Source organism: Salvelinus alpinus, chromosome 28 (genome assembly GCF_045679555.1).
Source record: "Salvelinus alpinus chromosome 28, SLU_Salpinus.1, whole genome shotgun sequence".
NCBI lineage: Eukaryota > Metazoa > Chordata > Actinopteri > Salmoniformes > Salmonidae > Salvelinus > Salvelinus alpinus.
In genome coordinates, this window is record NC_092113.1 from 3,287,940 (window position 1) to 3,305,183 (window position 17,244).

The window sequence follows — 17,244 nt, forward strand, 5'->3', positions numbered from 1 at the left end:
CCCCCAGGTGTATGTGGTAGAGCCCGTGGGGATGGACTTCTCTCCCTGCCCGGTGGAGGCACGTGTGGGGCTGGTGCTGGAGCTGCCCCTCCGGATCTTTGGCTTGCTAGGGGAGGGGGGAAAGTGGGGAGTGGAGCAGCGGGTGATGCTGAGCGACTGCAGTCACTTTGACCTGCAGGTGGAGGAGGAGACCCAGGGAGTGTTCCAGCTGCTGGAGGGTGAGGCATTCCCTCATACTCTGCTCATAAAAACCTGCAGTTAAAACCCTGACAATACTTTACCTAGCTTGGGGGCAGAGCCTTCAAAAAGACTCTCTGTAGTCTTCAACTTTTATGTCCTTCTCAGATTGGCAATACGGTTTTAATTTCCCTTGATCCACAGAGGAGCACAAGATCTACCACTTACATTTCATTACTAGCCTTGGATTTGAAGCATCTAAAAATTGTTGTCTGTTGTGTTTCTGTGTTGAGTAAGATGTGTGTGAAAACAGGTAGACTTTGTTGTCCTCTAGGGCTGGGATTGCAGCCATATGTCTCTGTCTGTCTCTCTCCCTCCCTACAGGTGTTAGACTTCAGTGCAGCTTTTGACTTTATTGATTATAGTCTACTGCTGGAAAAACATATGGCTTATGGCTTTACACCACTTGCTATAATGTGGATAAAGAGTTACTTGTCTAACAGAACACAGAGGGTGTTCTTTAATGGAAGCCTTCCAAATATAATCCAGTTAGAATCAGGAATTCCCCAGGGTAGATGTTTAGGCCCCTTGCTTTTAATTTCTTTAAATTAATGACATGCCACTGACTTTGAGTAAAGTCAGAATTTCTATGCATGCGGATGACTCAACACTATACACGTCAGCTACTACAGCGACAAATGACTGCAACACTCAACAAAGAGCTGCAGTCAGTTTCAGAGTGGGTGGCAAGGAAAAAGTTATCCCTAAATATTTCTGAAACTAAAAGTATTGTATTAGGAACAAAACACTCACTAAACCCTAAACCTCAACTAAATCATGTAATAAATTAGGTGGGAATTGAGCAAGTTGAGATGACTAAACTGCTTGGAGTAACCCTAGATTGTAAACTGTCATGGTCAAAACATATTGATGCAGTAGTAGCTAAAATGGGAAGAAGTCTGTCTATAATAAAACGATGCTCTGCCTTCTTAACAACACTATCAACAAGGCAGGTCCTACAGGCCCTAGTTTTGTCGCACCTTGACTACTGTTCAGTCGTGTGGTCAGGTGCCACAATAAAGGACTTAAGAAAATTGCAATTGGCTCAGAACAGGGCAGCACGGCTGGCCCTTGAAAGTACACAGAGAGCTAATATTAATAATATGCATGTCAATATCCTGGCTGAATGTGGAGGAGAGATTGACTTCATCACTACTTTTATTTAAGAGAGGTATTGACGTGTTGAATGTGCAGAGCTGTCTATCTAAACCACTGGCACACAGCTCGGACACCCATGCCCCACAAGACATGCCACAAGAGGTCTCTTCACAGTCCCCAAGTCCAGAACAGACTATGGGAGGCACACAGTACTACATAGAGCCATGACTACATGGAACTCTATTCCACATCAAGTAACTGACGCAAGCAGTCAAATTAGATTTAAAAAACAGATAAAAAAACACCTTATGGAACAGCGAGGACTGTGAAGCAACACAAACATTGGCACAGACGCATGCATACACACACACACACGCAATAACATACACACTATACATACACATGGATTTAGTCATGTAGTGGTGGAGTATGGGCCTGAGGGCACACAGTGTGTTGTGAAATCTGTGAATGTATTGTAATGTTTTAAAATTGTATAAATTGCTTTAATTTTGCTGGACCCCAGGAAGAGTAGCTGCTGCTTCGGCAGCAGCTAATGGGGGATCCATAATAAATACAAATACAAATACAGGTAGGCTGGCTCCAGGGCAGGACCACTGCAGTGGGGTACGGGCCCAGGCTCTTGCCCCAGGATACACAACCCTGACGGTCAGCTACACCCATGGCAACGTCCACCTCAGCACCAAGATCACCATTGCTGCCTACCCACCACTCAGAGTGAGTCCATGCCCTCCCTACCTGTACCTTAAGGCATGGCCTATTCACACACGTTCATTTTATATTGGTCTACTTCAACCTCTTCCCCGGTCAAAGCACAAAAGAGACTTGAGATTGAAGTCGTTTTTGTATCTTTGTGTTTTGTAAAGCTTGTTTTGAACCCCTGCACGTACACACCCTGATGAGTTGTCCTTTACCTGTGCTCTTTGTTGTGATGCGATCTAAAAATCTGCTCAGTGTTCTTCAGTCACTCTACTCTCCCAGCCAACTCTTCCCCCAGAGCAGAAAAGCCTTTCTCTTAATTGGCGGAAGATTGGGACACGCACACACTTGCGCTAAAGCCTGTCGCATGCTTCCCAGTCGGAACAGTTTGCGCCTATACTATGCCGAAATGTTGTGACTTTTTTAGATAGTTTTGGTGTTAGGCAGGGTTTTTTTTCTTAGCTGTTCGCACACCCAACATTTTCTTAAGGGAAGTCTAAGTTCAGTAGCCGAAGTAAATTTGAATACAATTTTATTAATCACATGCTAAACAACAGTTGTGGACTAACAGTAAAATAAATGCTTACTTAAGGGCCCTTCCCAACAGTGCAGAGAGAAAGAAAAGTAAAATACGAAATAATAGATTTAACTTGGCTATATACAAGGGGTACCTGTACCGAGGTGATATGCAGGGTATGAGGTAGTTGAGGTAAATATGTACCTACAACTAGCAATAAATTGACAGATAGCAGCAGCCTATGTGATGAGTCAAAAGGTGTATGCAAAAAGGGTCAATTGCAGATAGTCCGGGTAGCTATTTGGTTAACTATGTAACTAACTATTTAGCAGTCATGGCTTGGGGGTTGAAGCTGTTCAGAGTCCTGTTGGTTCCAAACTTGGCGTAGCGGTACCATTTGCCATGCAGTAGCAAGAGAGAGCAGTCTATAGCTGGAGTCTGTGACATTTTTAGGGTCTTCCTCTGACACCGCCTGGTATAGAGGTCCTGGAAGGCAGGGAGCTCGGCCCCAGTGATGTAAGCCCCTTCGTCGGTGACTGGTCAACGGTACTACTGTTGTGTTTGTCATTCACTTACTGCACCAAACATCTTAGTTGGATGTAAAATTATGCGACTCTGCAAAAACATGACAGATTTTGTTTATTTATCTTAGATTAATTCTGACTAATTTGAGGAAGTGTATACTGGGTATGTTGTTGCTATGGCGTCTCAAGAGGGACAAACAGTAATATTACCGTAATATCAGCATTTTTGGGATTATATTAAGGGATTATGCGAGTCACAGACACACACACACACTTTCGCAACACGCACACTTTTTCTCTGCGATCGGGGCAGAAGTGCAAGGATCAGCTAGTGTTAAATTACCTCCTGGGTTTCGACAGTGTTTGGTGCGTTTTAATTATGCCCCCATGCACTCAATACACTGATTTGTTTTCTCTCTTGCTGCTTTGGCTCAAGTACTTCCCTGTAATGGAATTGATGTCAACTCGGCCCATAGAATGGACAATTTATGTCAAGCAGAGAGGCATCTCCATTCCCATGCATGGGATCATTTTGTTATGCATCCTCTCTTCCTTGACCATGGGTTTTCATCCCATTAACCCAAGTGCATGGTAAGGCAGTGCTCTTTGGTACACTACCAGGAAATTGTTATTTTAGGAGGTTAAGATAAGCTTTTAATGAGTGAGCCAGACTTGTCGTTACTCTTACTCTGAGAAGGACTCTGGGAGTTTACGCTCCCTTCAAATAGCTACTGTAGCATTTACCAACCTATTACCACGTTGTCTGTCTGTCTACCTACTTGACCTAGTTTGGCTGTCTGACTTGAACACATTCATGTGTTATTTTCTTATTGAAAAACCTCCTGAAGTTGAACCATTTAGGATTAGCAGTGTCAAACCTGAGAGCTTTATCCAGAAAACATCTCACAAAAAATATGCAGTAAATGTTCATCAAATATAATTTGACTCTACAAAATACAGTATGCCACTTCTCCATTCACTAACCTGTACATGCTCTACATGTTGTCATGTGCAGGCTGTGGACCCTGCCTCTGTTGCCTTGGTGACCCTGGGCTCCTCTAAGGACATGCTTTTTGAGGGCGGGCCCAAGCCCTGGGTCCTAGAACCCTCCAAGTTCTTCCGGAACCTAAAGGCTGAGGATGAGAACAGTGTTAGCCTGGCTCTGACCGGGCCCACCTCCCGCAGCTACCTCCGACACTGGGTCAGAGCCACCTGTAGAGCCCTGGGAGAACAGGTGAGGGAATGGGCTTTTCCTTGTTTGGCACCTACTGAATATGGCCCTAGGCTTTGAAAAACGTTCTAGCTCTTTAAGATACACTAGATTAAATGCTTTGTTACAAATGGTAATACGTGTGTTATGAACAGGTAATAAGCGTGTTATAACTACCTCTCCAGGTATTGGCACTTACTGTGGGGAACCAGCCTAGTCTGACCAATCCCTATCCTGCGGTGGAGCCAGCAGTGGTGATGTTTGTGTGCGCCCCTCCGTCTCGCCTCACCTTGGTCCCTGTGTACACAAGTCCCCAACTGGACCTTACCTGCCCTCTGCTGCAGCAGAACAAACAACTGGTGAGGAAAATACAAGGACAGTGTTTACACAGCACACATACAAACACACTTGGCACAGGAGCTGGCTACACAAAAAAAGGCAGCGGCAACAGTAAACATGTCGTCCCTCACGAATGATACATTAAGTGATCTCTATGGCAAGACACATCATTCACCCAAGTGGAGTAAAAAATTGGGCCAGTGGTTGCTGAGATATCGTGTGGGTTAGCTAGACTCATATTCCTGAGTCAAATAGAAGTGATCAAATCAAGTGATCTAAACATGTGCCTGTTATAGCACCACGTGAAGTCGATATGAATATTCTTGCATATATTGAGTCTTCACTGTGTTTGCTACATGTGTACCAAATGTGGTTACAATACAAATATTCTTGACTGATTTTATATGCATTTTTGTTCCAGACCACGTAAATGTTTATTGGTCAATAGTGGCCATGTTGTTTTAGGTACTAGTCTGGAAAATGTTGACCTTTGTCCATAGATGCTACACATCAAATGTAGTGCAGATCGGTCATTCGGTGTCAGAAGAGTAGCGTGTTTTTCACAAAATTCTAAATGGTGGAAAATCCTTCATGGCAACCTTATGGGTCCCTGAGGCAAATTTTGTTCCTCGTAAGGAGAGACTTATGTGCCAAATTTCATGACTTAGGTCAAACTGGGTGAGGGGTGTGACCTTTCAAAGTTTGCTTTTTCAATCTCTTGTAATAGCGCCACCATCTGGCCAATTGGTGTCATTTTGTAAATGCCTGCTCTCTATGGCAAGACGCATCATTCACCTAAGTTTCTTCCAAATCGGGCCGGTGCTGTTTTGAGCGATCGTGTGTGACTAACGTAAGAACGAACATGCTAACGGATGGAGACAGATCCACATCCCCCTCCCCAATTTCATTGTGGGGGACAACTAAAGAAATAAGATCATGTCAAGTTTGCCGTTCTGCCTTTCTTAATTGCACCTGGGGGGGGGGGGGTAAATAAAGTTGTATTGAATGTCTTCATCCCTGTCAGTTTAATTTAGAAAGAAATAGTGCGTTGGAAGAACTGTGTGACATTATTTGTTGCAGGTGCCTGTCTCGAACTACCGCAACCCTGTGCTGGACCTGGCTGCCTTTGACCAGCAAGGCAGGAAGTTTGACAACTTCAGCTCTCTGAGTATCGTCTGGGAGTCGACCAAGGTGTCCCTGGCCAGTATCGAACCCACCATGCCAATGGAGCTGGAATTACTGCAGGACAGCAACAAACAGAAGAAACTTCATGGTATAATTTTGATATTCCTCATGATGGTATCCTTGCTTGATTTTATTTTTATTCTTTGGTTTAATACCAGATGAAACCAGGTATAATACCAGTTGTTTTTGAAGGCAATTTCAACAGTTTTGTCCAACCGAAATGTCCTCTTGTGTGTGTCAGGTCGTCAGACGGTCCTTGTCCACCACCAGTCTGGGACTGCTGCTATCACAGTAACAGCTCTGAGTTACCAGGTCCCCCACCTCAAGGATGCTAAGGTCCTCAGTCCGGTAAGACAGAAACACGACTTTTAGCCGAGAAACATCACACTTATCTTATGTACGTAGACAAGCCACCATTTTGAGAGCCATTGTGAACATTTGCGGGTTTTTCCACTTCCTGTGACTGGCAGGCAGGATGTTGTTGGCTGAGTGTGTGGTGGCCTGTGACCACAGAAAATAAACATTTCATCAGCTTAGAGGTTGCTATAGCAACACAAGACATGAGAGCCGAAAGTCAGATCTTCAAGAACTGTACAGATGTGACCCACCACCTGGATTCGGTCCTATGTAGTAAAATTTGACATTGGATGAAAGTAGAGAGACTGAGCTAGAAAACTGTATATCATACACTGCAGTTGAGGAACAATGGGGAAATAATTCTGCTTTGAAAGTTGATAAACTTGTAACCCCACTTTTGAGAAAATGGCCCGTGAATGTTTTGGTACATATACCGGAGAGCTCTAATTTGTCTACACACATTTAGCAATGTTCACACCCTCTTAAGCCTTAGCCCCACCCATCTCTTAAGGATTCACAGTGTGAAAGTAGTAGTAAAAATACATTTTATCTAGTCCTTGGCCTATATCCTAATCGGACTTTGATGCAGGTCATGTTCTTCACATTACCATCTCTGGTAAACACACACTATATCAAATAAAATCTAGGGTTATTTGTCACATTACATTTTTTACATTTTTAGTCATTTAGCAGACGCTCTTATCCAGAGCGACTTACAGTAGAGTGCATACATTTTATTACATTTACATACTGAGACAAGGATATCCCTACCGGCCTAACCCGGACGACGCTATGCCAATTGTGCGTCGCCCCACGGACCTCCCGGTTGCAGCCGGCTGCGACAGAGCCTGGGCGCGACCCCAGCCCAGCCTGGGCGGGAACCCAGAGACTCTGGTGGCGCAGCTAGCACTGCGATGCAGTGCCCTAGACCACTGCGCCACCAGGGAGGCTGGCATTCACAGTATACAGAAGGTGTAAACGGTACAGGGAAATGGTTACTTGCATAGTGGAGTCTTTTGTTTAGACATCTAGCTAGCTAAACAATGAACTATAATCTGAAATCTAATGCCGCGTTCAAACTACTGGGATATTCGAAATATCTGACTTCCGACTTCAGTGCGTTCAACTGGAACTCGGGGAAAAAACTAGCTCCGACTGGGGAAACATTTATTTGAATGGTCATCCAACTTGAAATTCCAACTCGGGACTCTTTCTAGAGCTCCGACTTTCTAACCTGAAGATCACTGAAGTGATGATTTGACCTCGTATTTTTCGTATTTCCCAGGTATTTTGAACACGCCAATACTACCATGCACGGCTCTGCAGGTAGCTAAAGCTAACCAACTAGGTTCAATGTTAGCTAGCTAGCTAACATTAGGCTTTAACTAGAAATGCAAATGGTTTCAGAGATACTATTACTACACAGATCATATACGTAACATTAGCTAGCGAGCCAGCTAGCTAACAGTATGCATTAACCTGCAATGAAAACGACTTTCTGGCAAAATTAGTAACTTCTAATATCTGAAAATGTAGCTAAACTTACCCGTCGGGATACATGGATGAACACTTCTCCCTCTCTGTTACGGATGTGAGGGTTGCCCTTAGTTTGAAGATGTAATCCGGAGACCAGTGTTTTATACAACAGTTTTCTTTCTTTTTTGACTCTCTCCGCATTTGGCAGTCGTCTCTCTGCTTCCACCGGGGCATTACACTGATTTCAAAACTCGTTCAACTTCTTCCGTGACAACGACACCGTTTCTTCCCAACCATTGTCATCAGAAGACTCGACCATGTCTGGTTCAATTCAAATGTTTTTACCTAAATCAGGGATTTCCTCATTGTCTGATTCATTTTCAGAGTCAGCATGGCACAATCATCCTCTAGAAAAGTAGTCCATAGCAACTTTTTCCCTCTGAGCTTTGTCGAGGGCACTATTACATTCAGGGCAGCAATGTTGAGGGAAGTAGAAAAACGTTTTCAGTTCTTCATGATATCTTTCAAAAGAAAGCTGCAGTAGAAAGGATTATCCACACATACTGAGCAGCTCATGTTACAGACAGAAGCGTGCTACTTGTCCAGCCCATCCATTATCTCAACCAATCATGGCTAGTGGGAAGGTTCCTGTATTTTTCCATGGCTAAACCGACCCTCGAAATGTAACAATTTCATTAATTTTTACAGATGGCATACAAGTTTGTTATTAAGGCACATGAAAGTTTACATGTTCCCGAAGGCATTTCTGCAATAACAACAACAACAAAAAACCCGTTCAAATGCCTCTCCTGTGAAGTAGTGACGTGCGACATAGGCCTAGTTTCTTGAAACGGGTCACAAATACTAAATTACAGCATTTAGTTTTACCATTGATACTAAGACTTCCCCTATGATTTCACTTGACCTTAACCACAGAACTCAACTTTTTAAGGACACCGCCATGTAGGGTAATCTCATCTTGGTGTCACTCTGACACCTGTAACCATGACACCCATCCTGTTTTTATCTCTCCCTCTTTCTGGCAGTTTGACCCGCTGACCCCTGTCTCAGCCACTCTGGAACTCCTATTGGTGGAAGACGTAACCGTTAGTCCTGAAGCTGTCACCATATACAACCACCCTGACGTGCGGGTAAGAACTGGAGCCTGTGAAATTTTCAGTAGTGTTGCAGATAGAAGTGTATGGCATAGAGCTGACAGAATACAATGTGACCCATCCTTCACTGTCGCTGTCAAAGGTAATATCTGTTCCATGTATCCCGTTTCTATGGTCCTCCAGTCTTCCTTCACTCACCACTAGCTGCCATGTAACCCCCTCATTCAGTCTCCCTCTGTATCACTGATTGCTCACAGATCCCAACTAGCTGCCATGTAACCCCCTCATTCAGTCTCCCTCTGTATCACTGACTGCTCACAGATCCCAACTACCTGATAGCACTGGATTATGATGCCTTGAAATTAGAGCTGGGACGATAAACCGAAAAATTATCGACTCCGACCACTTATTGTGGACATTTTGCTGATATAGTTCATTGTAATAAATAACCTATAAAGCCCTACTGGAGAAATGTGAAGTTTGAAATGAAATAAGTTTGCTAATATGGGTGATTGTTGGTTGGACAATTGATAGCTACAACATTGAAAGTAGTAGTAGGAGTTATTTATTTTTTTACTTTGGTGCACATTAATGTTATAAACTTATCGTTCAATTTATTGTGGTATGGATATTTTTCTATATTGCCCATCTCTACTTGAAATATTATACACAGGTGACCCACTGGCCTGGCTGATATATTACACACAGATGGCCCACTCAGCATGGCTGATAAATTCTGCTGCATGGATTCTCACTATAATTACATATTATTACTTGTGGCCATGATTTGAAAAACATGTACCTTTTCAGCTGCTATTGTGATGGGCCTTGACTGCTTCTTTGTCATCTTGTCCATTGTGGTGTCATACTTTCATCCGTGGCTTCTCCTGTTTGTGTATCCTGCAGGCTGACCTAGCCCTGAGGGAGGGCTCTGGGTATTTCTTTGTCAACACCAGCGTTGGAGGGATAGCAGATGTGGTGTACCAGGAGGCCCAGGGATCTGCTGAGGTGAGGAGAATCACGGAACACTCAGAATGACAATGCTGCTGAGCATACCACTCTCTTTTGAGTGTACTTTTTACAGGGTTAGCATACCATGGTTAAATAGATGTGTTGTATACCTGTCTTAGTTCCTACACCTCCCTTGGCCCCTTATCATCCTACTTTCGAACAATATTGTAGCTGACGTGATGCTCTGAATGCAGCATTGATGAAACATCCGTGTGCCTTGAGAAAGGTGTTGTGACATAAAATAAAAACGTCCTATAAACCCTTTTATCACGGTGGCCTCTCCATGTGCTCTAGGTGCATCCAGTCCAGCCGGGGACAGTGCAGGTGATGGTTCATGACCTCTGCCTGGCCTTCCCAGCCCCTGCTACGGCTACGGTCCACATCTCAGACATCCTGGAGGTTTATGTCCGAGTGGTTGACAAGGTCAGTGGCCAGCCTCAATACTTTATCCTGCAGGGCAGAGACCCAAAGGCTGTGTGTCACTGGTTTTCTGAAACCACAGGAAAGTATTGTTCACTATGTGAAGTATTCAAGAAATGGATATATACATACAAACAAACAGGATTAAGATGCTGTGAATGTTGGTCGATCCTCTCATGGCAATAAAGCCAACTTGAATTTGAGTGTAGCTGCTTGTATACTTAGTAAAAAGAAACACAAACAAAACACTTTTATGCAAATAACTAATGCAATTAGAGCCCAAAATAGTGCTTGTCGTGTTAAAAAAAACATGAACTGGTTTCTTGCAGGTGGAGATTGGTAAATCTGTGAAAGCCCATGTCAGGGTTCTGGATGACAACAAGAAGCCCTTTTTGGCCAAATATTTCCGCTTTTTGAATCTGAAACTCAGTGCAGCGTCCGGTATCATCTCTCTGCAGTAAGTTACTGTTACATTAATGAGTCATATAAGTATAAAGTTTTGTTCTTAGAGCAGATACTATTACATGCACACCATTGTCTGTGTCACTGGGAATGGAGAAACGGATAGGAATTACTCCTGCATGCACCTCGGCACGTATATTTTGCCTACGTTTCAGTAAAGTAGACATTGAGTTCACCATTCATGTTATGTTTTCCCCAGAGCACTTTCAGATCCTTCCGAGAAGGACACGGCAATCTTCCTGGTCAAAGGCTTAGCAATTGGACAGACGAGCGTGTCTGCTATGCTAGTAGACAAAACTGGAAGGAAGATTGCATCTGCTCCTCAGCAAATAGAGGTAGGGTGGTTTTCATGAGATTCACTGAAACATGTTGTCCAATGATGTTATATTATGCGTGTTGAAAGACGCTCATTTTTGTTTCGGTCTCCCTAGGTGTTCCCACCATTCAAACTGATTCCCAGGAAAATGACTCTGATAATCGGAGCCATGATGCAGGTACATTGGATTGTTACATTTTCAGTGTATTGTGGGAAAACTCTGGTCTCTGCCCCTGCTGTCCCCCACACTGATAAGACAGGTGGTCCTGTTTGGAGATCCTCCTTTTGTGAAGATAATTTGAATCACCATACGCTTTAAAATAGGCCTTTCCAGCTTACCCGTTGAGCAACTGCTCGTTTGTGTTCTTTGCATTTGTGAAGCTCTCCACATGCTATTTAATTGCTGAATATTAAGTAATTGTAAATACACACACCCTGTGAGTAACCTGTTGATTTAATCTCCAAATCTATCGTGTTGATTATTCTAACAGACCATGCATGATTTGATTGCCTTGAGAAATTGAAAGACCCCACATTGACAAGAGTTGAAAACGCTGTCAGTATCCTCAGGGCCAGTCACGTGGAACTGATAGTCTACCATATTTATGACACACGCAGACACCACCCTTTAACTCGTCTCCATGTTCTAGATCACATCCGAGGGCGGCCCACAGCCCCAGTCCAACATCCTCTTCTCCATGGCCAATGAGGAGATGGCATCTGTCAACGACATAGGTCATGTCAGGGGCATTGCCATTGGCAACGTCACGGTTACAGGACTGGTTCAAGCTGTCGATGCCGAGACTGGGAAGCTTGTTGTTGTCTCTCAGGTAAAATACCTGAACATCATCGGTACATCATCTCTTTTTCACCAACTGAAAGTGATGTACTTCTATTCTAATGTTTCTTATGAACAGGATCAAGTAGAGGTTGAAGTTGTGCAATTGAGGGCCATTCGCATCCGGGCCCCTATCACCAGAATGAAGACTGGGACACAGGTAACGCATGATAAATTAACTCTAATCTCAAATGGTCTCTGACAGTTTCCACAGAACATACATCACTCTAAGTGAGATGCGTTATATTGTGAATATCAAGACTTACAGACGTGTGAGCTGCTTTGAGTTGCCTCATCCTGTCCCTTCTCCTAGATGCCTGTGTATGTGATAGGGCTCACCAGCAGTCAGACCCCCTTCTCCTTTGGCAACACCCTGCCTGGCCTCACCTTCCATTGGTCCACCACCAAGAGAGACATCCTGGACCTCCAATCACGACATGCCGAGGTAGGAACCAGTTTTTGATATTGAGTTTTTCGTCTTGATGAGTGACAAAGGTTCCATTCAAGGCCACAGGCACTTTAGTTTTCAACTGATTCTATAATAAGCCATAAATAGTGTAGTGGAAAAACTATTTTGATTAATTTATAGATGAGTTGGATCTTTTGTTTCGAGCTCCTATGATCCTTTGTATCAGAGTGACTGAATTAGGACAAAATGATGCTCCACCTTCACCAGAGAAACAACATCTGACATGTCTACTGTCTCGTTTCTAACTCTATTTCTGCTTTAATTTACTGATTTTAAAATGCTATCTCTTTGTAGGCCTCTTTTCAGCTCCAGTCAGAGCATAACTTTGCTATGAGCGTAACAGGAAAGACTAAAGGAAGGACAGGGCTGAAGGTGGTGCTCAAAGTCAACGACCCAAAGGCTGGACAACTGGAGAGGAAGCTACTAGAGCTCAGTGATGAACTTCAGATCCAGGTACTATACTTATGTAGGCACCTACAGTACCAGTCAAAAGTTTGGACACACCTACTCATTCAAGGGTTTTTCCTTATTTGTACTATTTTCTACATTGTAGAATAATAGTGAAGACATCAAAACTATGAAATAACACACGTGGAATCATATAGTAACCAGAAAGTGTTAAACAAATCAAAATTTATTTTATATTTGGCATTCTTCAAAGTTGCAACCCATTGCCTTGATGACAGCTTTGCACACCCTTGGCATTCTCTCAACCAGCTTCAACTGGAATGATTTTCCAACAGTCTTGAAGGAGTTCCCACATATGCTGAGCACTTGTTGGCTGCTTCACTCTGCGATCCAACTCATCCCAAGCCATCTCAATTGGGTTGAGATCGAGTGATTGTGGAGTCCAGGTCATCTGATGCAGTACTCCATCACTCTCCTTCTTGGTCTAATAGCCTTTGCACAGCCTGGAGGTGTGTTGGGTCATTGTCCTGTTGAAAAATAAATGATGATCCCACTAAGTGCAAACCAGATGGGATGGTGTATTGCTGCAGAATGCTGTGGTAGCTATGCTGGTTAAGTGTGACTTGAATTCTAAATAAATCAGACAGTATCACCAGCAAAGCACCCACCTCCTCCATGCTTCACGGTGGGAACCACACATGCAGAGATCATCCGTTCACCTACCCTGCGTCTCACAAAGACACTGCGGTTGGAACCAAAAATCTCACATTTGGACTCCAGACCAAAGGACAGATATCCACAAGGTTAATGTCCATTGCTCATGTTTCTTGGCCCAAGCTAGTCTTTTCTTATTATTGGTGTCCTTCAGTAGTGGTTTCATTGCAGCAATTCGACCATGAAGGCCTGATTTTTATGCAGTCTCCTCTGAACAGTTGATGTTGAGATGTGTCTGTTACTTGAACTCTGTGAAGCATTTATTTTGGCTGCAGTTTCTTAGGCTGGTAAGTCTAATGAAGTTATCCTCTGCAGCAGAGGTAACTCTGGGTCTTCCTTTCCTGTGGCGGTCCTCATGAGAGCCTGTTTCATCATAGCGCTTGATGGTTTTTGCAACTTCACTTGGAGAAACTTTCAAAGTTCTTCACATTCTCCACATTGACTGACCTTCATGTCTTACAATAATGACGGACTGTCATTTGTCTTAGCTTATTTGACCTGTTCTTGCCGTAATATGGACTTGATCTTTTACCAAATATGGCTATCTTATGTATACCACCTCTACCTTGTCACAACACAACTGATTGAGTCAAACGCATTATGAAGGAAAGAAATTCCACAAATGAACTTTTAACAAGGCACACCTGTTAATTGAAATGCATTCCAGGTGACAACCTCATGAAGCTGGTTGAGAGAATGCCAATAGTTTGCAAAGCTGTCATCAAGGCAAAGGGCTATTTTGAAGAATCTCAAATATATATATATATATATATATATTGTTTTGGTTACTACATGATTTCATATGTGTTATTTCATAGTTTTGATGATAGTATTGATTATTCTACAATGTAGAAAATATTAAAAATACCTTTCGAATGAGTAAGTGTTTCCAAACTTTTGACTGGTATTGTATATGCCAGGGGAACTCATATCCCAGGTTCGCTGTTTTCATAAATTTTCTGTCTCAGAAATGTATGACACGACTACTCAGTTTATCGTGCTTATTTATGGACCTCCGCTTGTTCTCCTGTTCCCTTCCGCCTAAAACAAACTGAAAGTGAACAAACACTGCAAGAGCAAACATGCTGAGAAGTCAAATCTTTTATGTAAATGTTAAGTTATAAAAGGGTCCAGACACTTTTTTTTTGCTGTTTCACTAGTTATCTTTTTTTCCTGAACCCAACCAGCGATTCACTTCCTCTATTCTCGTTGTGCAATACGGGGTCCCCGAAAACGCCCAGATACGTTCTTTTAGAAACGGATCTCAGTATCGCGATGCAGGTCTTTCGATGTTGTATACATGAAATTGTGTCATTCCGAACTTTATCCGCATCACTATTCCATTTTGTGCGATTCGAACTGTTTCCCCTAACTAGCTGTTCCATTCTCTGTGAAGCCTGCTGCTAAAATGGACGGAGAGGTATCGCTCGATTCGCAAACACACTGGAATATAACGCAGCAGTTCGTAATGACACCGTTTCATGTGTACGACCTCTGAATACCTGCATCACTATACCGAGAGCGTTTCAGTTTGTACAAGGATGAATTTGGGTGTTTTTGGAGTCTTTGTTCACGTTTGTTCGGATCCCCCGTACTGTACAACGAGGAGGTGGAAGTGAATCTCTGGTTGGGGTACGTTTCTCAAAAACAAGTGAAATCGCAAAAATAAAAGTTTCCGGGGCCCTTCTATAACGTGCCATTTACATCAAAAATAGAGATTTGGTTGTAAAAAAGCAAACTTCTCCTTTTTAAAGTGTACCTTTTTGTAAAGTGATAAGGCAGATTGGTCTGCGACGTGACGTGTGCATCCCGCTTCAAACTGCATTAGACTATGTCGTGTCACGAAGACCCAAACATCAAAGGATTGGTAAAAAAAAAAAAACTCCAGTTAATTAGACCATCAACTCTTCCCTTTGATCAAGGTTTATGACAAGCTGCACATGCTTAATCCAGCTGTGGAGGCTGAGGAGATACTGATGGCTCCCAACTCTGGGCTCACACTCCAGACTAACCGGTAAGGGAATAGAGACCGACAGTTGAAGTCGGAAGTTTACATACACCTTAGCCAAATACATTTATACTGAGTTTTTCACAATTCCTGACATTTAATCCGAGTAAAAATTCCCTGTTTTTGGTCAGTTAGGATCACAACTTTATTTTAAGAATGTGAAATGTCAGAGTAATAGTAGAGAGAATTATTTTTTTCAGCGTTTATTTCTTTCATCACATTCTCAGTGGGTCAAAAGTTTACATACACCCAATTAATATTTGGTAGCATTGCCTTTAAATTGTTTAACTTGGGTCAAATGTTTCGGGTAGCCTTCCACAAGCTTCTCACAATAAGTTGGGTGAATTTTGGCCCATTCCTCCTGACAGAGCTGGTGTAACTGAGTCAGGTTTGTAGGCCTCCTTGCTCGCACATGATTTTTCAGTTCTGCCCACAAATTTTCTATGGGATTGAGGTCAGGGCTTTGTGATGGCCACTCCAATACCTTGACTTTGTTGCCCTTAAACCATTTTGCCACACCTTTGGAAGTATGCTTGGGGTCATTGTCCATTTGGAAGACCCATTTTCGACCAAGCTTTAACTTCCTGACTGATGTCTTGAGATGTTGCTTCAATATTTCCACATAATTTTCCTGCCTCATGATGCCATCTATTTTGTGAAGTGCATCAGTCCCTCCTGCAGCAAAGCACCCCCACAACATGATGCTGCCACCCCCGTGCTTCACGATTGGGATGGTGTTCTTCGGCTTGCAAGCCTCCCCCTTTTTCCTCCAAACATAACGATGGTCATTTTGGCCAAACAGTTCTATTTTTGTTTCATCAGACCAGAGGACATTTCTCCAAAAAGTACAATCTTTGTCCCCATGTGCAGTTGCAAACTGTAGTCTGGCTTTTTTATGGCGGTTCTGGACCAGTGCCTTCTTCCTTACTGAGCGGCCTTTCGAGTTATGTGAATATAGATACTTTTGTACCTGTGTCCTCCAGCATCTTCACAAGGTCCTTTGCTGTTGTTCTGGGATTGATTTGCACATTTCGCACCACAGTACGTTCATCTCTAGCAGACAGAACGCATCTCCCTCCTGAGCGGTATGGCGGCTGCGTGGTCCCATGGTGTTTATACTTGCGTACTATTGTTTGTACAGATGAATGTGGTACCTTTAGGCATTTGGAAATTGCTCCCAAGGATGAACCAGACCTGTGGAGGTCTACAATTTTTTTTCTGAGGTCTTGGCTGGTTTCTTTTGATTTTCCCATGATGTCAAGCAGAGGCACTGAGTTTGAAGGTAGTCCTTGAAATACATCCACAGGTACACCTCCAATTGACTCAAATGATGTCAATTAGCCTATCAGAAGCTTCTAAAGCCATGACATCATTTTCTGGAATTTTCCAAGCTGTTTAAAGGCACAGTCAACTTAGTGTATAGTAACTTCTGACCCACTGGAATTGTGATTCAGTGAAATAATCTGTCTGTAAGCGATTGTTGGAAGAATTACTGGATGTCCTAACCGACTTGCCAAAACTATAGTTTGTTAACAAGAATTTTGTGGAGTGGTTGAAAAACGAGTTTTAATGACTCCAACCTAAGTGTATGTAAACTTCCGACTTCAACTGTACCTACCTAGCTTCACACATTTGTCTCCAGCTGAGACACTTTGAAAACTCAACATTTTTCTTTGAGCACTCAGCATTGCACAGTACGTCTTCAGTTCCATCTCAAATGACAACATATCCTCTGTATAGTGCCCTACTCTTGACAGTAAAACAACCGCTTGAGTCGTCTCCAGAAAATAGAAGGCTACTAACTCTGGTGGTGTGTGTGAACA

The 17,244-nt window shown here is 43.0% G+C and overlaps 1 protein-coding gene across 1 annotated transcript in view; it reads left to right on the forward strand.

Moving 5' to 3' along the window:
• nup210 (nucleoporin 210) overlaps positions 1 to 17,244 on the forward strand; it is a 60,028-nt gene that overhangs the window by 24,286 nt on the left and 18,498 nt on the right. The window contains exons 13-29 of the mRNA XM_071371141.1: positions 8 to 218; positions 1,925 to 2,070; positions 4,109 to 4,327; positions 4,489 to 4,662; positions 5,723 to 5,915; positions 6,069 to 6,175; positions 8,707 to 8,811; positions 9,682 to 9,783; positions 10,081 to 10,209; positions 10,536 to 10,663; positions 10,868 to 11,003; positions 11,100 to 11,162; positions 11,635 to 11,814; positions 11,902 to 11,982; positions 12,136 to 12,267; positions 12,586 to 12,744; positions 15,336 to 15,427. Of these exons, the coding sequence (XP_071227242.1) occupies positions 8 to 218; positions 1,925 to 2,070; positions 4,109 to 4,327; positions 4,489 to 4,662; positions 5,723 to 5,915; positions 6,069 to 6,175; positions 8,707 to 8,811; positions 9,682 to 9,783; positions 10,081 to 10,209; positions 10,536 to 10,663; positions 10,868 to 11,003; positions 11,100 to 11,162; positions 11,635 to 11,814; positions 11,902 to 11,982; positions 12,136 to 12,267; positions 12,586 to 12,744; positions 15,336 to 15,427 (2,357 nt within the window). The remainder of the gene's footprint in view (positions 1 to 7; positions 219 to 1,924; positions 2,071 to 4,108; positions 4,328 to 4,488; positions 4,663 to 5,722; positions 5,916 to 6,068; positions 6,176 to 8,706; positions 8,812 to 9,681; positions 9,784 to 10,080; positions 10,210 to 10,535; positions 10,664 to 10,867; positions 11,004 to 11,099; positions 11,163 to 11,634; positions 11,815 to 11,901; positions 11,983 to 12,135; positions 12,268 to 12,585; positions 12,745 to 15,335; positions 15,428 to 17,244) is intronic.